General features: G+C 43.5%; 2 protein-coding genes across 5 annotated transcripts in view; both read left to right on the top strand.

The window, feature by feature from the left end:
- MCM4 (minichromosome maintenance complex component 4) overlaps window positions 1-21,406 on the top strand; it is a 372,932-nt gene that overhangs the window by 193,508 nt on the left and 158,018 nt on the right. The window lies entirely within an intron of this gene.
- Window positions 1-21,406, top strand: part of LOC146079479 (chloride channel protein C-like) — a 151,913-nt gene that overhangs the window by 114,076 nt on the left and 16,431 nt on the right. Inside the window, exons 15-16 of one of the 3 annotated variants that reach the window (XR_014474555.1) lie at window positions 18,917-19,147; window positions 19,756-19,846. Coding sequence is in view for 2 of the 3 variants with exons in the window: in XM_083186248.1 (XP_083042374.1) it covers window positions 18,917-19,136 (220 nt within the window). In the remaining variant the exon portion in view is untranslated. Of the gene's footprint in view, window positions 1-18,916; window positions 19,261-19,755; window positions 19,847-21,406 lie in introns of those variants that run through there. The other 2 variants (XM_083186247.1, XM_083186248.1) reach the window with 2 other exon arrangements.

The raw sequence follows: 21,406 nt of genomic DNA, 5'->3' as shown, positions 1-21,406 counted from the left end.
GTTTCTTACACTATGATTGTAGTTTAACTTGTATTTGTTTTGAAGCTTTTGTACTTAAATTTCCTGTATGCTGTAGTTTTGTCTTTTTTATTTTTCCTTTTTCTTTTTTGTTAGCTTTGATTATTCTATATGTATGTATTATATATGTTTTTGGTCTGGTGATCTGCTGTTAAACATACCCCCCTCTGCTTGTTCTTTATCTATAGTGGCAGCGGCGCACAGCCGGGACGATGTGCGTGCCACCGTCATGGCCGCAGTGGAACGCAAACAGCCGGAGGTTGCTAGGCGACCCGGCTGCACGCTGGACCCAGAAGTGAGGTAGCCGCCGTCTTGGTTCCGGCTTCTGCACGTGTAGCCGCTGATGATGGGAACGGACTGACGGAGGTGCGTGAGATACAGACAGTATTTATGTGGTAAGTGTGCACTGTTCATTTGCTGTAGGATTGTGCTCTGAAGAAGGGGGTCAAACCCCGAAAGCTCAGTAATACACATCCATTTTCTTTGATGACTTTGCCTCCCGAGTGCCAATCATTTTTTGGAGTACTATATATATATATATATATATATATATATATATATATATATATATATATATATATATATATATATATATATATATATATATATATATATATATATATATATATACATATATATAATTTCGGAGGGACCTTATTGGAATTACAGACTATTGGCTGCTGGATGCGCAATAGACCAATATATATATATATATATATATATATATATATAGATGATATTTGCCATCTGAAATTTGACTTCACATTCTACACTACTTGCCATCATAGGATGTTACAATTTTTAGTTGTCCATTAGTCGATTGGCTTATACAGGATATACTTGGTTTGTGAAAGCTGCATACTGTAGTGTGACAAGTATCACATACACTGGCTAAAAGTTACTTCAGGTTTATTTTTTGCAGATAGGCAATTCACAACTGACGACCTGTAATCCCCTGGATCTGGTTCACATTGAAACCTCACCCCTACAATTAATTTGACAAACATGGCAGAAATAGATTTAGGTATATTTTATTTTATATACTTTTTAAGCACACCATTAAATCCAACTAAAAACTGGTGCATGTGAAAGGCACTGCCATCCGCCCCCCCAAAAAACGGATACAGTTTGTCTAGCTTTTTGCCATCCAGTCAAAACCGAAGTGTGTGAAGTAGCCCTCACTTCACAAACGTGACGCCCAACAGTGTCACTCACCTACAAGCCAGAAAGTGTGGTGGTCGTGATCTGGTCAGTGTGGTGGACCGAAGCCGGTGCGGAGCTTGAGCCAAGTGGTGTGCAGCCTGACCTATGACATTACATCATGCTGTGAACTGCCGCAGAGTTGGACCGCCGGTGCTCAAACACTGCACGGCATTAGATTTGCGCAGGCTAATCCCAGAATCCTGGTATTGGAAGTTACAATCCCAGGATTCAAATAACAGCATTATTAGGGTTATGCCCACCAATGAAGGTCCTGGGATTGGCCACCCTAGTTCTTATTCTGGCCACACACTGGACCAACTTTCATCCAACTATCCAACTAGTTGGTTGGTTGGACTGAAAATCTGGTACTCTATGGGAACAAATGACAAATCAACAATTTACTCTCAAACCCAGGAAAATAGTTAAAAACATTCATTCACATTGTTTAGATCAAACAGTTTCAACTACAGAACAAGTCTGAATGGCAGGTTTTGTCCATTTTCAGATTTTGGGAGCAAATTACTGAATTACATATGACTTTTGCTCCCATCCAGTGCCAGATATTTATTCCAACCAACTACTTCAATGGATGGAAGTTGATCTAGTAGTGGATAGGCAGCATTAGCATGCAGAGTGTAAATTCTCCAGACACCATTCATCCATCCATCAGTCAAGAGCAGGTCTCTTGTGTCTGAAACCATTTTAACAGCAAAGTGACAGGTGTCTGTAATCCATACTTCCCTGGTAATGTATGATTGCCATCACCTGTTGGGAGCTAGGTAAAGGTGTTTCACCACAGGTGCTGCAATCATACATTACCAGGGAAGTCCCAAATCCCAATTATTTGAATTTAATGAAAAAAATATATATAAAAAAGAACTAAAGGTTTGTCATCGTTCTCAAGCATGCAAGATGGTCGAGCAGCTGTTACTAGTAACAATAATGACTCCATTACTGAAGCAAACATTTTCATGATGATCCATGGGAACACTGAATCCAAACCGCATTGTTTAAGTAAGGCATGCTTTCATTGCTGTACAGAGCGATGTCACAAAGCAATAAGTAAATCCAAGTGCTTACAGTTTAGAAAATATGACACAGCTTGAAACCTCTAAGCTGGTTAGTGATGTAACATAGCATTTCATACCAAGTATTGTATATACCATATATATATTATTTTTTTTCTGACAGTTTATTAGGCTGGTGTTTCCTCTAGTCACTGAGACAAATAACATTCCTGAAGAGACACATAAGTAGGGTAGATGTTTGCTGAGAGCCGGACAGCGGGATAGAAACCTCAAATTAGGGCACATGGGAAGTATTATGTAGGTAAAGATTTGTACTGGAAAAGAGCTAATTTTCAATAGTTTGATTCACGGAATTAGTCTCACATTAGGACAATAACTAATTGTTTTGAATAGATTTGGAAATGTTTATAATATTAGTTAATAGACAGTGGTATAACTACAGAGGGTGCAGCTGCTATGGGGCCTGGCTGATCTGGGGGACCACTGCTCCCCCTGCACTTAGTCACTGGCTATCCTACAGTCCCGCAACTCAGCTTTATCCCTGCCCACTTTACCTTTGGCTAATTCACAGGCTTGAGTGCTGCAATTCGTGGGAATTTAGGTAGAGGGGCCTAATCTCTATCTCTCTCACTGCCTCTGTCATTCACTACCTGGTGTAATGGGAGCTGGTACTTATGTAGTATCTGGGCGCCTGATTTTTTGATTGTATGCCTTAAGTTAAGGCATACAATCAGATGCGATGCGATGCGATATCGCATCGCATGCGACCATCGGATGCGATGCGATGACCCGATTTTTCCATAGGAATCAATGTTAAAATGGACTGAGTCCATTTGGTACTTGTGTATTATAACGGCGCCCACGAAATCGGCCGAAAATCGGCCGAAAATCGGCCGCAAATCGCATGGAAAAATCGGATGCGATTTTGCGGCCGATTTTTGGCCGATTTTCGTCCGATTTTCGACCGATTTTTCACTTTTTCCGGCCAATTTGCATGCTGTTCCATTATTGCAAACCTTGCACACCCCCGATTTCCATCGTAGTGCATCGCATGCAATATAGTGGCATGTGATGCATGCCATGCGATGCATGTGAAGCGATTCGATTTGTAATTGTACAATCACCCTGATGGGTGCTTACAATGTTAAATGCACCGCCATTGTTAACGCCACCCCCACTAACGCGTCCTCCGACCTTTTCATACCCCCACTATCCACGTCGGCGTGGAGTTGATTTTAGATAGTGTGGCGAGCGCAGCGAGCCACCGAGCCCGAAGCGTGGCGAGCGCAGCGGATTACTTTACATGTATTCCGCGTCCGCTCGCCACGCTTCGGGTCGGTGGCTCGCTGCGCTCGGGAAAATGCCCCTGATTGTACAATTAAATATCACATAGCAACGCATGCCAGCAAGTGGCATGCGATGCGATGTGATTTGCAATGTTAAATGCACCCCCATTGTTAACGCCACCCCCACTATCAACGCCAACCCGAGTGGAGTTGATTTTAGATAGTGTGGCGAGCGCAGCGAGCCACCGAGCCCGAAGCGTGGCGAGCGCAGCGAGCCCCGCGAGGGGACGCGGATTACTTTACATGTATTCCGCGTCCGCTCGCCACGCTTCGGGCTCGGTGGCTCGCTGCGCTCGCCACACTATCTAAAATCAACTCCACTCGGGTTGGCGTTGATAGTGGGGGTGGCGTTAACAATGGGGGTGCATTTAACATTGCAAATCACATCGCATCGCATGCCACTTGCTGGCATGCGTTGCTATGTGATATTTAATTGTACAGGGGGCATTTTCCCGAAAATCACATCGCATACCATCGCATAGTACCTGGGGGTGTGCAAGGATGGAATAACATGCAAATCATCAGGAAATGGCCGAAAATCGGCAAAAAATCGGCCGAAAATCGGACGCAAATCGGACGCAAAATCGCATCGCAGATCAAATCGGCCCAAAATCGGCAGAAAATCGGCCGATAAATCGGATGCGATATCGGATGCGATTTGTATTAAATTGGGCGCCGTTATAATACACAAGTACCGCCCATTTTAACATGGAATTAATTCAATGGGAAAAAGGGGTCCTTTTCATACCCCTACTATCCAAGTGGGCATGGAGTTGGACATAAACCTGTGGCGAGCGTAGCGAGCCACCGAGCCCGAAGCGAGCCCCGCGAGGGGACGGTATTCTGTGTCCCCTCGCGGGGCTCGCTACGCTCGCCATGCTTCGGGCTCGGTGGCTCGCTACGCTCGCCACAGGTTTATATCCAACTCCATGCCCACTTGTATAGTAGGGGTATGAAAAGGACCCCTTTTTCCCATTGAATTCCATGTTAAAATGGACTCAGTCCATTTTAACATTGATTCCTATGGAAAAATCGGGTCATCGCATCGCATCGCATCCGATGGTCGCATGCGATGCGATGTGATGTGCCCGATCCGACCCGATTTCTAAATCGGGCGCCCAGATACTACATAAGTACCTGGGAGCTCTACCTGGCTTCATATGTAATGAGGGCTTTGACTGGCGTAACTTGATGAGCTCTACCTGGCGAAACGTGCTATGGGGCTCATGTACCGGGGTTCTATTTTGTCATAACCTGTAATGGGGCTCTACCTAGTCATAACGTGTAATGGAGGCTCTACATGACTTCATGTATAACGGGGCTCTACCTGGTAGTATAATATGTAATGGAGGTTCTGCATGTCATTGTGTGTAATGGTGGATCTGCCTGGCATAATGTGTAATGGGGACTCTGCATGGTGTAATGGGGGCTCTGACTGGCTTCATGTGTAATGGTGGCTGCTCTACCTGGAGTAGTGTGTAATAGGGGCTCTACCTTGCATTACATGCAACAAGGGCTCTACCTGGCATAATGTGTAACAGGAGCTCTGACTGGCATTAAGTGGCGTAACTATACATTTTTCGCCTCCCTGCCGCAAATTTGGCAGCGCCCCCCCCACAGAGAGTTAACAAGCTCTCCTCCCCCGCATCCGGTACCTTCTAGCGCCGGCGCTTCTGACGGGTCCCCGGCTCTGGCTGCTAATAAAAAGTGACACTCAGAAAATGGCTGCCCCCTGTACTGCAGACAACTTTTGAGGTATGGGGGCAGCCATTTTCTGTGTGTCACTTTATGTTAGCAGCCGGGCCGCGACCCGTCACCCGACAGAAGCACCAGTGGCAGGAGGTACCAGCGGGAGGGGTGCGCATCGCTGGCAGCCGGGCAACATGTTTAAATGTAGGAGCTGCATCTCACCTACCCGGCGTCCGGCAGCAGCAAGGGGAGCGGCCCGGCCACACTGTCACTGACAGCCGGAAAACCTGGGCACAGGAGTAGCCAGCCGCCCAGCTCTCCGCACCCAGAAGCGCTGGCGGGCGGACAGCAGCAGGTAACTATAGCCCCGCATACCCCCGACGCTCACACCTTCTTAGCGCCTCCCCGCCACCGCGTGGGCTGCCGGACTATAGTTACGCCACTGCTGGCATCATGTATAATAGGGCCTGTGACTGGCATCATGACTGACAGGGACTCTGACTGGCATAATATTTAATGGGGCTCTGACTGCTAACAGAGGCTCTGACTGGCGTCATGCCTAATGCTAGCTCTGACTGGCATAATGTTGATGTACTGTGGGGGGTAAAGTTATTAAGGTCACTGCCAGATAGGTGTACCAGTGTAACTTACTGATGGAAACATTACATTATCTACATTGTACTACATCGCCAACTAGGCAGCCTAAAGCCAGAGTCTCCTTCCCAAGCCACAAGCATAAGATCATACATGCCAGTTACACTTTGTTAGCTACATGTGTATTAGCCTAGGCTAGGGCACCAGGTCCTGCTTGCACAACTGTTAGGGATTGCATGGTGCTATCACTTTTTCCAATTACTCAGCCTGCCTCAGGCTATCTAGTAATTGCTATTATTAGTTAGTCAATCATTGTTTTACATAGTAAAAAAGTGACAAGTCGATAAGATATAGTTATGATGTTTTTTACACTCGGGCCAAACCTGCTTGATGACAAGCAGGATCACCACTTAGGCCACACTTGTGAGATCGGTCCTTTTGTTGGAGGGGCAGAGGAGCCAGATCTCTTCTGGATTTGCTGCAGCCTGCTTATGTGGTCAGAAGGAAATGATGATCACACATAAAGGCCAGTAGTGGACATCCCCATAAGCCATTTACTAACGTTTCTGATGAGGAGCTGATGGATTTGATGAGCCCTATTATATGCATTGTAGCTGGGTGGCTTTAGGAGGACTCTTGTTGAAAGAAGACACATTATTTCCTCATTGTCAGCAGGCTGAAAAACAGCTTTGGTTCGGCAGCAAAACACTAATACAGCTTCTCTTCAGTATAATAAACACAGATGATTTACGGGAGTCATGGACTCTATGCCGGTCAGTCTCTTATGTTGGAAGCACAGCCTGTGTTGAGTGCGGGAACTCCCCTACTTTTCTTTTCCATTCCCGTCTAAAGAAATTCTGGATAATAGAATCTCCTAGGGACTTTACCCACCTCTCAGACGCAGCTGTAAAGTTTGGGAGGGACTCACAGGCCTGTAAGCTTTCCAGATAGCTGCTGCTTACATTTGGAAGGAGGAATGACATGACAGCAGAATGAATGAATCCTTTTGCCACATAGAACGCACATAAAAACATGAGGCTATGCAGCAGGAGGCGCTGTGCTACATGCTACAGTAACTCTTAGGAAAGGTACTGGCTGCTTTTCAACTCAATGCAGCTAAAAGGGCCAGAGTGCGGTCTTGTCATGATAATTGGGGTATGGGCATAAATCCTGGGCCTGTCTATGCGCACCTCTTCGCACACAGCAGGATCTGTGATGCCAACCTTCTTTATTTAGATGCCTCCTGCGGCATTGACATGTTTTCACGTTGCTACTGTGTCCAAAGATGCAACAGCAGCAATGCCAAAAGCGTTTACTGTAAGGTTATGGGTAGGATGTACTAAATGGAATTCTGGGCTTCGGTGCAAAAGGGTAATGCCAACTATTACCTATGGACTTCTTTATGCATTGTGCGGTCAGAGGTATCCAAATGGATCCCTCAGCACCTCCCGCAACCGCCATGTCATTGTGTGCATGTGCAGACGGACTAACTGGTCATAAACCTGGAAGTCCACTGACCTGTGTTGAACGCAAAGGGCGGCTCTTAGCGGCAGAGCTTCTCTTTGCATTACTAATCACATATTTTAGCACATATGTGATTAGAGCGCAGAGGGTGGAGGGATGTTGGCACATCACGCCCAACAAATCACCTTGTTGTTCTGTGCCTTTTTACAGTTGTGCTCATAAGTTTACATACCCTAGCAGAATTTGTGATCAAAACACAAGGCCAAGTTGACATGACATTGGCTACAGAAGAATAAAGTGAAGGTTCTGGAGTGGCCATCTCAGTCTTCTGACCTCAATATCATTAAGCCACTCCGGGGAGATCTCAAACGTGCAGTTCATGCAAGACAGCCCAAGAATTAACAGGAACTGGAGGCTTTTTGCCAAGAGGAATGGGCAGCTTTACCATCTGAGAAAATAAAGAGCCTCATCCACAACTACTACAATAGACTTCAAGCTGTCATTGATGTTAAAGGGGGCAATACACGGTATTAAGGACTGGGGTATGTAAAGTTTTGATCAGGGTAGTTTCTATTGTCATTATGATTTGTAAACACAGTTATTGACAATAAATGACTTCGCCCAACCACTAACCATGAGTGAAAGAAAAGTTTGTGAGTTATCATTCATATTCTCTGACAAATGGCCAGAAAATCACAAATTCTGCTAGGTTATGTAAACTTATGAGCACAACTGTATAGTGTACTCAAAGATCAAGTGATGCTTAAAGTACAAACAAACAGTAAATTTTAAAATAAATAAATTTATTCTTAGCAGCTTTTAGGAAAAACGTGCAGAAACCTCTCGGGGGTATCAGAATAACATACAATATAGTACAATAAATTCATAAAACATAAAAGCAATCACTACTATGGACATGTGGATTTATACTTGAAGAGTTCGCTATTCAGTCGTATTTCATTGATAAATATTTTTAACAAATACCAGTTAGTGCCCAAAAATTGGGCGACAGCCATTAGATTTATTATTATTATAATTTATTTATAAGACACCACAAGTGTTTCGCAGCAACGTACAAAGGAACAGTACAGCTTGGCATAACATTGAATAAATAACAAAAGTAGAGTACAAATAAAGAGCGCCACAGTTCAATACACATTACAGCTTAAATATAAGTAGTGAGGACTCAATAAACATACAACTAGAGGCTTGAGGCCAATGATGGAGATGGGTATGCAGACCAAGATGGTCACTGAGTGTTTGAGTATAGGAGAGCTGTGAGTGAAATGTGAAGAGAAGTGGGCTTTGACAACAGGAGGGAAGAGGGCCCTGCTCGGAGGAGCTTACAATCAAGTAGGAAGGGGAGACCGACAGATTACAAGAGGTGCAAGCAAGTGGGTGGTGGCTAGATAGTAGGTGGTGGCTAGATCGTAGATAACACTGTCCATAGTACTGATTGCTTTTATGTTTTATGAATTTATTGTACTATATTGTATTTTTCTGTTTCTGTGTTTCTGCATGTTTTTTCTATATGCTGCAAAGAATACATTTATTTATTTTAAAATGACTGTTTGTACTTTAAGCGTCACTTGATCTTTGTGTTCCTTTTCTAATGATGGACGTTGGCAAACCTCCATCCAAGTGGCTGCTGATCTACAAACATTTGTGACCCCCTTCGACATAAGCGATGTTGACATAAAAACTCCTTTTTATATTGTAATAATCTCATAATGGACAATAAGTGGGCTTGGTACGAAATCCCGGCGGTTGGAATACCAGCGGTCAAACTCCCGACACCGGAATCCCGACCGCCGAAATCCAGACAAGGGGGGGACGTGGAGGCCCGGTGCCTCGCTACACTCGGCACACTAATTTATTCTCCCTCTATGGGTGTTGTGGACACCCATAGAGGGAGAAAGTGTCGGGATTTCCACCGCCGGGATTCTAACTGCATCCCCAATAAGTGGATACATTACTCCCTACAGTTACAGAATACTGTTTGCCATTGTACTAATGAAGACAGCTATTGTGATTTATGTTTCTGTTGTTTGGACATACACATTTCTATATCAACTGAATTTTCCAGGAGACGTCTCATGATAGAAATGTTCTAGAAAGCGTAACAACATTTAAGTTTATAATTTCAGTGTCAAAAACAAAAAGAAAATTCTGCAGAAATGAATGTCTGGTTTGAATGTTTAAATGACACTTTTAGCTTATCCAGTTGTACAGTATTGTGCTGCATGGTAGACAGGTTACACAACACAAATCATTTCAGGAAAACAGCCCTGTGACAGATATGATCGCTGCACAGTTCAGCATGATGATTTCACAGACAGATTTTCCATTTTTCCCCTGTCAAGGTGCTGTATATAATTTAAGGACTATTCATTTTCATTACATTTCATTTCATTCATTATTTTAAGTAAACAGATTTCTAAATACCGTAGTCTAATAACGTTTGTGATATTTGGGGTGAAATTTAATAGGATGAGAGATTCAGAAATTAAGAGAATTGGCAATCATTTACACTTCCAAATCATACTGGTTTTGCAGTGTAAATGATTGCTGCTTTAAAAAAACTGGAGATTTCTTACAAATCTCTCACTTTCTACATCTCTCATCCTATTAAAATTCTCCCTTGAATTATATTATTGTCTTCAGGTCTTCAAAGTTTCTCTCCCCCATCTGTTCACCGCCAACTGTCCCCTCACCAGGAAATTGGGAGATATGCTTGTACGTAACATACACAGACTGTACACCATCCCTACCTTCCAAGACAGATTGATGATGTAATTCTGGCTGACTTACATCACTGTTCTGTTAAAGATGTATTGCTGCTTTGATAGTAGGTTGCAAAGGTTATACAAAAATACTTTCATCAGTGATACTACTAGATAATCGTGCAGCCACTCAAAGTTATTAGCAGTGGCGGCTCCTGCATTTGGGCTGCAGGACTGCAGCCCCTCCAGTGAAAACCAGAAGGTTTCCAGTGTAAAACAGACAGCCAGCTTTAGAGCTACAGTGTGGGCGCACGTTCGCTGATGCGCGCGCATGATCGTGCAAGAGGGGGTGCACATTCTACCTGCGGGGGAGAGGGGGTGCGGGATGTACCTCTAGAGCCCTCTGCTGGCTGTTTGTGTCTCTCCCAGTCCTCATGTGTCACATGATCACATGTCTTTCCTGTCAGGAGTCACAACACCAGGCTCCATGTGTGACCTCTGACCTCCTCTCATGTGGGGATGAGTTCAGCATGTAGTAGCTTCCTATTGGAAGCCGCTACTGCCCATCATACAGAGGACCGAAAACTCCTTCCCCACTTGGGCTGTCAGTACATGGAGTTACATAGTTACATAGTAGGTAAGGCTGAATAAAGACTTGCGTCCATCGAGTTCAACCTAGTTATGCTAAATCAACCTAGATGTGCTTATATTAAGTTAATACATTGCACCTATGCTTCTTATAAATACCCCTGGATGTTTTTGTCCAATAAGTGTTTGTCCAACCTTGTTTTGAACGTAATTATTGTTGAAGCCGACACCACCTCCCCAGGAAGAGAGTTCCACAGTTTGACTGCTCTGACTGTAAAGAATTTTTTTCTTCGAACCGTACAAAATCTTTTTTTCCTCTAATCTATACTCATGCCCTCGTGTCCTTGATTCCTTTCTAGTAGCAAATAGGGTCTGTGATAGTTCCTTGGATTGTCCCCTGATATATTTGTACATGTTTAGCATGTCTCCCCTCAGCCTTCTCTTTTCTAATGTAAATAGTCCATATTTCATTAATCTCTCCTCATAGGTTAGATAGTGATGACAGCAATAGCTTTCCGGCAGATTGCCATTCTGTGCACATCACCAGAGCTACAGTGCTTCCATGGGCTGCTGTCTGTGCAGCCCAGCAGAAGCAAATCCTCTGCAGTGAGCATGCCCAGACTTCAGAGAGTCACTCAGTGTGGTGCAGCTGAAGGAAGGCATGCATTGCACCAGAGAGGTGCATGGAAGTTTTTTTTAATTTTTATAATATTTGAGCCTCTGTGAATAATATTTATTTAAACTATTATTTGGTTGTGGATCTTTAATAGGAGTATAATTGTCTGCACTTTAATTAATATTAAAGTTATTCAAAGTGTGTATTTTGCTCTGTACCTGTGTTTATGTCCATATGGGTACATCATTTGTTTACAGTGTATGCACAAAAACACTGGTACAGAGAAATCACAATCAAGGTTATTTTATTCCATAGTTTAAGGTGATTTAAAGTAGATTATCTGTATGTTGTGATCCATTTGCAATGAGCAGAACACAGGCAATTGCAGCCCCCCTTAAGTCTAAAGGCAGGAGCCGCCACTGGTTATTAGCCACAAAGACTTCTGAATAAAAGTATATATTATTACTTCTATACTTATGAAAAGACTGTAAGCTCTCAAATGCAATATACCATCATCTCCTCATCACTGCCTACCATGGCGCTAACCCTTGTGTTCGGTTGTTCTTCAGCAGTGTTATTACTGCTACATACCACACAACTTTCAGCTGGGCCTCGGTTGAGAAGGTGCGTGGACTTGGTGTGTCAGGGCCGTCTTAACGACATTGTGGGCCTTAGGCAAAGAAATGCACTGGGGCACATAGTAAAGGTAAAAACAATCATAACTTCCTGCGGTGTCTCTCCACCTGCTATCCGCCATCCAGCAGCTGCAGGCCGCTACAGAATGTTTCCCGGCAGCTCTGATTTTGTGTAATTCACAACCAAAGCAGCCGGGCAGCAATCTCTACTAGCATCACAGGAAACTACAGGGGCACCAGCAAACCCCTGCTCGAAGGCCCCTAGAATTGTAGGGCCCTAGGGCAGCTGCCCAGTCAGCCCATAAGTTAAAATGGCCTTGGTTACAGCACAATAGGTATCCAGCTTACTTCATGGATATAGCTAAATACATGGGGAAAAATCATATAGTGAACTACAGGTTTTTAACAGTCACTGTGTCTGTGTAAGCGGCAGCTGTGTGATAATATGCTGATACCACAGGAGGCGTATTGGGTACATAAACACTTCTCTGATCCGAGGATTAGATCATTATTCCTATGAGTAACCTCAGGATAATGAGGATGGCTGGGAAAGTCAAGCTGCTGATGCCAGTAAAGCTGCTTCAAAGGATTCAGGATGCAGCCACTGGCATCAGTATGCCCAGAAAGCAGAACTACACACCCATGTTTTCTGCAATGGTGCCTGTCGCCTCCTCCAAAAGCAAGCAGCATGTCAATTGTGCTTATACTTGCATACCCTCCTGGAATGGCCAGGAGCCCTCCTGGCCCCCAGAAACATGAGCAAGCCTCCCACATGCCACTGGATTTCCCAGCAACCGCCTCTGCATCTCCCTCCTCCACCAATCACAGACTAGCAATAGCAACTCTTCCTAGAGGGGGCGGGGCTAAAATTATTCAAGTTGTGTAATTGTGTTGCATTTTAGACCCACCCCCTTCTTGTAGACCTGTGAATAGCGGCATTTGCTGCAGTGGGGATGGGAGATGATGTCAAACTCTGCAGATGAGCGTCTCCTCTCCAGGCTTCTCCTGGAGAGGAGAAAAAAAAGTAGGTACTGTACGTATCGTTAGCATTACTGCCTCACAGCACTGAGGTCATGGGTTTGATACCCACCATGGCCCTAACTGTGTGGAGTTTGTATATCTCACCGTGCTTGTGTAGGTTTCCTCCCACAATCCAAAAATATACTGTTAGGTTAATTGGCTCCCAACAAACTGACATGCTGCTCGCATTTGGAGGAGGCAACAGGCACCATTACAGAAAACAGGGGTGTGTAGCTCTGCTTTCTGGGCATACTGATGCCAGTGGCTGCATCCTAAAGCACTGCGGTATATGTGCGCGCTATATAAATACTATAACTGGTAATAAATAAATAGTAAAATTATGCTGCTGCATTTGGGGCAAGCATCATGGCAGCCACAGATCCATGCGCCTTCTTAGTATTACTATAGTGAATGATGTCACAAGTGAGCATGTACTTTGTCATTTTCACTTCTGCAGTTCGGTAATGATCCTTGGTCTATCGTCATGCTAGATATTCCATTCTGCCATTTCTGTCTAACATTCATCATATTTTCTATTCTCCATAACCTTTAATATTGCTATACCAGATGTCATAAAGCAGCGAATGGATGGTTTTTGTAATAGAAAACCACAAGTTAGTGGTTAAGAGTAAAATAGGTCCTTGATTAAAAATATGCGCCCCCACAGTCTGATTTCCTGCTTAGCTAACAAACTGCAATAGAGCTGTAATACCTGCATTTCATATTCCTTCAGTTTCTTAGAAGGCGTGAAGCGGCCCAGTGTTTGTTTGCTATAAAAGCTAGTTAGGTGGTCCGCAACATTAATATCCCACTTCGTTAATATAGCTGCGTTCTCTTGCTGCCTTAGGAGGCATGTGCGGTTAGATGGGCAAGGAAAGAGCAGGTGCAGCAGCTGGGAGTACCGAATTCCTATAGCATACAAAGGACATTTGTCATATGATTACTTATTCTCAGTATTTGTGGCATCATTTCAATATAGTTTAGCACCACTTATGTTTTATAAGGAATAACAGTTATAATCCACTAATGCAAGTTAAAATAATATGGAGTGAGTTATGTATATTCTTACTATTTATGATCGTGGGTATATTATTTAAGTACAGCCATATATCTGTATTTTATTACAGCTGCTTGTAAATGGTGCAGTTACGTCCATTTCTTGGAGTAGTTTTACATTTACTATACTTAATATAGCAATAGAGGGTAATAATACCTAAGTCTTGATATTTAGCAGGGGTGGGCAATACATAGCATGTGCACCAGATGTAGCACGCAGGACAGTTTTAAGAGGCATGCATAAGCATACGTGAGAGGTGTGTCAGACCAGCAGCCTCCTCTCTGGTTCCTAAAGCATGAAATAATACAGGGGGCTGTTATCACTGGTGACAGTAAGGTGCAGCAAAGTATAATTGCATATCACCTCAATAGTTCTGATAAGAGCTTGACTAATCACTGGTAGATTTTTTAAGTGATAGATTGACATCCCTTTACTAATGAGTTCAGATCTGACTTAACTACTGCACATGTGTGGCCATCTAGCACCACAAAGCCACAGTCTAATCTGCTGGGGAAGGATCTGATGATCCCTATCCATCCAGTGATTGTGTAGATGAAAATCTATTGTTGTAACAAACGACCTTCCACCAGACAAGACACTGACACAGTTGTAGGGAAAAGCACTCCTTTTTCTTCCACAGCAATTCAAACAGGTCTTGTCCACAGCAAGTTTACCGGGTACCTTAACCAGGCACCGGTCCACAAGCAGCATACATGATTACAGGCTCCCTCTCTCAAACACTTTGGGTGGCATCCACACTTGACTGCCACATACTCCTCCTAAGCTTCGAGCCTACGGGTGAAGCTGAGTCCTTCTGTGGTGCCGGACTGGACTGCCACAATACATAGACTACAATCTAAAGGTGATGTTAGCTATCAGGATACGGTTCTCTAAAGTTAAGCACCATCCCCATTCAGAGTTATAGAGCGCTTGCTACTTATCTCTTGTTAATATAGCACTGATAATTCAAAAAATGGCTAAACTTTGAGTAAATTGCTTGATTTTATGCTTCATAAATAGAACCAAAATGAGAAAAACTACAGAGGACCTTCGGTAGTTATAACTAATTAGACATCAAATGTGGGGTGCTTTTAGCTATTACTGTGATTTTATTTTACACTTTCCTAAATTTAACACCAATTATTACTGGTTCATTGAAAAACATACAGTGTGGTTTTTAACAGTATAATATACACAGAGGAGGGACTATTATTGGTGCAGTGCACCAGTGCCTCGGAGGATTAAGAAGCCTACTGCTGTTCCTGTCACCATCTTCATGTCACCCACTGTTTTTCATACTCGCACTCTGCCTCCCCCTGCCTATTCCTGTCACCCACTACCATGTTGCATATTGTGGACTTGATCTATCTATCTATCTATCTATCTATCTATCTATCTATCTATCTATCTATCTATCTATCTAGAATGATATATGATACAGATAATTACTATATATATATATACAAGCCTGAGGACGGGAATAAACCCCCGAAACGTTGCTTAAAAGCTTTGGCGTCTGAGTGATTATTGATCCAGCAAGAAATCCGATGGGTGCACTTCGTACACTATATATATATATATATATATATATATATATATATATATATATATATATATATATATATATATATATATATATATATATATATATAAGACTGGTTGGCGGCGGCACTCGTAATAATGAACAAATAATCACCAGGAGACTGGATGCATTTCCAACGTTTCGAGGCCGTGTGCCTCTTTATCAAGGTGCAGATAGACCTTAGACGATTGTCTTAGATTGTCCTTAGACGTCCAGCAGGAACCGTTGGAGTGCCGCCACACCATATTGTGTATATATATATATATATATATACAGAATGTGGTACACATAAATCACTGTAACCCATTGTGTATATAGTAATATCTATATCATATACAGATGTAGCGCCTCTCAGCCAATGCCGGGACTCATCTAGCTACCCACGCTGGCGAGATGGCATTCCATCTGACTGGGACGCGTGAGCGTCGGACATGTACGCACGTCCAAATCTCTGGGAGGCATGGGACACGAACCCTGCCCATCTCCGCTTCAGGGAGACGGGCAGGGTTGGGGGTGGGGGGGAGCGGGTTCAGTGGGATTGGGCGGCGGGGAGCTCCATAGTAAGGGGACGTGTACGTGTCTTGTGCTGGCGGGGGCTGGCGATTGGCGATCCGAACGACAGCCCCGGCAAGAACCACAGGCGGTCCATCTGTATTTTACATACGCTATATAAAATAGCAAAGTGGAAACCGTCTGCTTCCTGAATTAGTCTCCTAGAATAAGAGGGAATACATTTGTCAGGTAATTACTGTGCTATATGATAATTTGGCTCACGGATAGTAAGTCTGTGAATTATTTGCATTATTTGGTGCAACTGCCATAAATGTGATTCCAAGGCACGAGAATTATGGAGCTCATGAGTACAATGCCTTTCATCTCTGCTAGACAAAAGCAGAGGAAACAAATGTCACCAAAGGGACCTTAATCCTAATCAGTGACCCGCCATAGGACTACAGTATACTGCCACGATGTGTCAGGCATATTTCATCTGATGATGTGGCGAGCAGAATGTTGATGATGTGATAACATGTATATGTGACATTGTCAGTGCTATAACACAGCAGAAATTCCATGTCATTGACCCAAATGTAACGGATCCTCCTTATTGCGGTGCAGTGTGACATTCTTCTATTTCTGTCATAAATATTCAGTTTCCTTTTTATGTTTGCATATGCTTTTATGAGTCGCCAGAATGTGCCTGCGTTTCCTAAAACACTTTGGGTAATTCTCCGGTGGAAGTTGCTTAGAGCACAGCACTTCATTACCATCCGACAAAACTGCTGAAACAAGTAAATGCTGCTTTAAACTATTTCCAAATCAGAGAAAGTCACAACTGTATAATGCTCACAGCCATCGTATAGAGAGGTTTGTGGGGCATGGAATACAAACTTTCAAGCTCCTTTGCTCCTGTTTCCCAATAAAACATCATATAGTACCATAAAAACCCCATGTTTTAGATGTTCTTGCATTTTCAAGCTATTACAGAGGGTGGAATTGTAGTACGTCTGTCAGCCAATAAACTGCTTTATGCTTGCAATACTCTAGCCATGTGACTAAAACAATAAGATCCAAAGAAATGTCACTCTAAGCCAGGTATGTCCAAACTATGGCCCTCCAGCTGTTGTGAAACTACACATCCCAGCATGCCTTGCCATAGTTTTAGCATTCCCTAATACATACCTAGGAGGGACACAGCTGTGCGCCCAAAATTAGGGTGTGTGGCTTACCGAAAAGGGGGCAAGGCCTATGAGTGCATCTCTCCCATGAGGCCACGCCCCCTTTTGACGCTGTGGGGGCATGGCCCAGAGGCTCTGTGAGCCTCTAGCCATGCCCCCAGCCCCCTGGCTGCGGGAATAGTCGCTGTGCGCATGCGCACAGTGTCTATTTAGCACTGCTCAGCAGCTGACAGGGGGGGACTCCCAACAGCCCCCGCCGTGGGTCACTGCCGCCGGCGGGAGGGACGCGGGAATGTCCCGGAAAATGGGACGTTCCCTTGGAAATCGGGACTGTTGGGAGGTATGCTACTACTACTACTGGTGACAGTGCTACTGATCTCTCTTTGGAATTATGTTAATATTTTTTTGATCATCTCATTAATATAACTGGAAGTGAAAGAGCTAGGCAGCATTAATGCACTTATGCAAATTAGCGCCTGTAATGTTGTAGCCTGAGGTGTGTGAGACAGGTAATAGTGAAACGCATTGCCGTCAGATTTATGCTAAAGGCCTGCAAAGCTGTTCACTCTCTAGTGTGCAGTACCTGACAGCTGACTTATTTCTGTTACACAGCTCGTAATGCACTCAGAAATGGTTTGTTTTAGAGCCATAGCAACCAGACGTACTTTCATAGACACCCAGACAGATTAAAGCTACAGTTGCACACAGTTGTTGTGGTTTAGTACTAATGGCATTTAAATGTAACAAATTGTGAATACACAGTATCTTTATACATGGTGCCTACTTGCCTACTGTTCTGGGATGGGCAGCAATGGCTCAAATGTGTCAATTGTGTCATCAAGGCCCCACCCCTCACTTTACAATACCTGTAATGTCGGCATAGTGCAGTTGGGGGGGGGGTCACAATGATGCGATCACGAGTGCCATGCCCCCTGTACAGCCTCCTAAAGTGAGCCCCGCCCCATATCTGCACCACACCTGGCAAACATTAGCTGATAATTTGTGGAGTTACCTTATATGTCCAGTTATCTATTATAGCACAGGTCTTCAACCTGTGGCCCCCCAGATGTTGTGGAACTACATGTCCCAGTATGCCCTGACAGTTTTGGCATGCTCTTATAGGAAAAAATGTGGCAATGCATGTTGGAACATGTAGTTTCACAACATCTGGTGGGCCACAGGTTGAAGACCCATGTATTACAGGCATTATGAGACACTCACTACTGAAATTCACATGAATACAACGTGTTTTCCTGACTCCACCGATAATTCAAAAGCATTGATATTTGCCGCAGAGCAATCTCCTCATTGGAGTTTTCCTGCCCAAGTAAGATTATAACTATTTATGCTGAAAATGTAAATCAATATGATGTTATTACTGCACATATACAATCTTGTTTGCAGAGTTATCACTGGGGAGCATTGAGCGTAAGATGTAAAATGTGCTTTACCTTCCACAACAGATGAATACCAGTGCAGAACACGTACTAATTAGGCAATAATTAGCCCCTAATCTGCACTGATCATGATAAATGAATGCATTTTCGACAGAATATGGTACATGTGGATTTATTGATGTAGGATTGCTATGTAACAAGGCATTCATTATGTAATTTTGATGTTAATGTGTGTCATAAGTAAAAATATACCTTTGAAAAAGCTGTCCCTGTGTGACAGCGAAACGCGTCAGGAGCTGCTCTACTCCCCTGCCCCTAACTGCCACTTCACGCACTTGCACTTTACTCGTTTGGGATCCAACCAGCCGCCCTCACCAGTGGACCGAACCAGCTTTCCACAGTGCTACATTTGGTCCTTTTCAAATTCCAGCATCAAGGGAAGACAAAGCCGACACGCTATCCACAAAAGGATTAAAGATCTCCCAAGCTACGCATTATAAGGACTGCACTGGTAACTATACCTCTTCTAAATTATAACCTGGATAAGGGAAGCAAATATCCCCCGCTTTCACCAACTGGTCCCCTGTTTTCACCAACTGGTCCCCTGGTCTTTCATCTGGCGGCACAATAGGAGCGGATCCCCATTTTTTGGTTTCCCCTCCCCCTGGAAAACCTATTGACAGTAGTGGCTTTTTGTGGGCAGTGAACTTTGATTTTGTTTTTAAGTTTTCAATTTTTAATGTGTTTAATTATGTGCACCAATAAATGATAATATTTTTATTGTAATCCTCATTGGTCCAAGCGCTACCTTTTCTTTGTCTTTTCTCTATATATCTTTTTTGGGACCCACTCAGTCCCAGTGGTAGCAGCTTTACAAAGCATCCTCTGTCAGCGCTCATACAGCTACCTGGTAGCTTCTTGTCTGTCGTCATAAGTAAAAATGGCAGTTTCCCCACATAGTCCATCAGTCGTCTTATATTCCCTATGGCGAATGTATAAACACCTCTGAGAACATAGTGGAATAAATAACAATAATTGGATCAATCTTTTGTGACTGTTTAGTAATAATGGTAAATCCTTCACTGGAGTTTTATTATTGTCCCCACTTGTTTTGTGCAGGTTGGAGCTGTTCATGCTTCTTTCCCACAGTCATATATTCCAAACACTGGAGGACGATAATGTGTGCAGAGCTGTACTCCGTTACCAGGAGGTGAGTCAGGGAACTGTTCTATTTGCTTATCAAATTTACAATGATGGAACCTTGCTTATCTGCAATGACCCAACAAAAAGCCGGAGGGATATTGTGGAATATACTGCGGCTGATGTTGGATATAACTTGAGTGAATGTTTGCAAACCGTACATAACATCTTTTCCAACGGCGCAACTGATTTTTTGGGGCGCTCTTGCACCTGAAGAGTTGCTAAATCTCCTGCATCCCACTCACTTCATAGTGAAGCGTGCAGGATGAGGACATTATAGCTGGGATTCATGGCTTCATATAGAGGGAGTAGGCAACATTTATGTGAATTTGTGTCATTTAGCCCCACCTCCTTCCCATGGACCGTGCCAGAACAGTGGCGGGCCTCAGCAGTGAGACCATTCAGCCCCACCCCCCTGAAGTGCTCTGCAGTGTACTGTATACTCTACAGCAGTGATTTTCAACCTTTTTACCTTGCGGCACACTAAATAAGATTTTAAAATTGCCAAGGCACACCATGAGATCTCCACAGGGGAAAACACATTGGCCCCCACAGGAAAAAAACAAACCTATTGGCCTTCATATAAAAAACAATCACACTGGTCCCCACAGGTAACAAAAATAAAATACATTGGACATTTACATGAGAAGAAGAGACCAGTAAATAACAGTTGAACTGGTGGAGGCTGTAAACTGGTTTGGGCATCTATAGATCTGGGAGCACACTTGAGAACAGCTCAAGGCACACTAGTGTACCACGGCACAGTGGTTGAAAAACACTGATCTACAGGCTTCTCCCAGAGAGAACAGATAATGCAGAGTCCTAACCCTAGCACAGGTTTCACATTAAGTATAGATAATTATTGGATGGATAGAATATCACCAAATACATATGGTAAATCCACAGTTTATAAAGTATGATATGGCTGTATCCATTACTCAAGTGGAGGTTCTCCCCTGAGAGTTCTCTCTCTGCGTACGTACTGTTGCAGAGTTAGATGCAAGCAAAAATATGCATGCTAAGTACCTAGTGTAGGGTAGGGGCAAGTGCACACTGGTGAAGATGACTAGCAAAACAAACATACAAATAGGGGTAGACATACTGTATGGGGATGGGCACATTTGCCCAATTTACCTAAAAATCTGCAATAGGTCCACTGTAAACACATTTTAAACATATGTCTCCATTGAATCCAGGCCAGATCCTCAGCATTCCTCTAGCTTACTGTAGCTTCTCTCAGCACCACTTTTCAGAGCCTGTGCAGTGGGAACCTGACAGACGCAGACAAGCCTTCAGTTCTGTATCAGGCCAAAAGTGCTTGTTCTTTACAGATATATTTCAATAGTACCACAAGCAAAATAATGAAAAGCACAATAAAAGCAAAGCATTGATAAGTAACACATTGTCTGCATGGACACAGGGGGACAGTGCTGATTGTTCTGAAATCAGATTTCATATTTGTATCCGTTTGTTAGTTTATTTTTTACTAAATGTACAAAGTTGAATTCAAGATGCTACAGGCACATTCTAGTCCCAGTATGTAGTGGTCTCCTTGGGTTGTTATTCAGCT

The sequence above is a fragment of the Crinia signifera genome, chromosome 5, assembly GCF_055691185.1.
Source record: "Crinia signifera chromosome 5, ASM5569118v1, whole genome shotgun sequence".
Taxonomy (NCBI): domain Eukaryota; kingdom Metazoa; phylum Chordata; class Amphibia; order Anura; family Myobatrachidae; genus Crinia; species Crinia signifera.
Note: the sequence above shows the minus strand (reverse complement) of the source record. Positions and strands in the feature narration are given on the sequence as shown.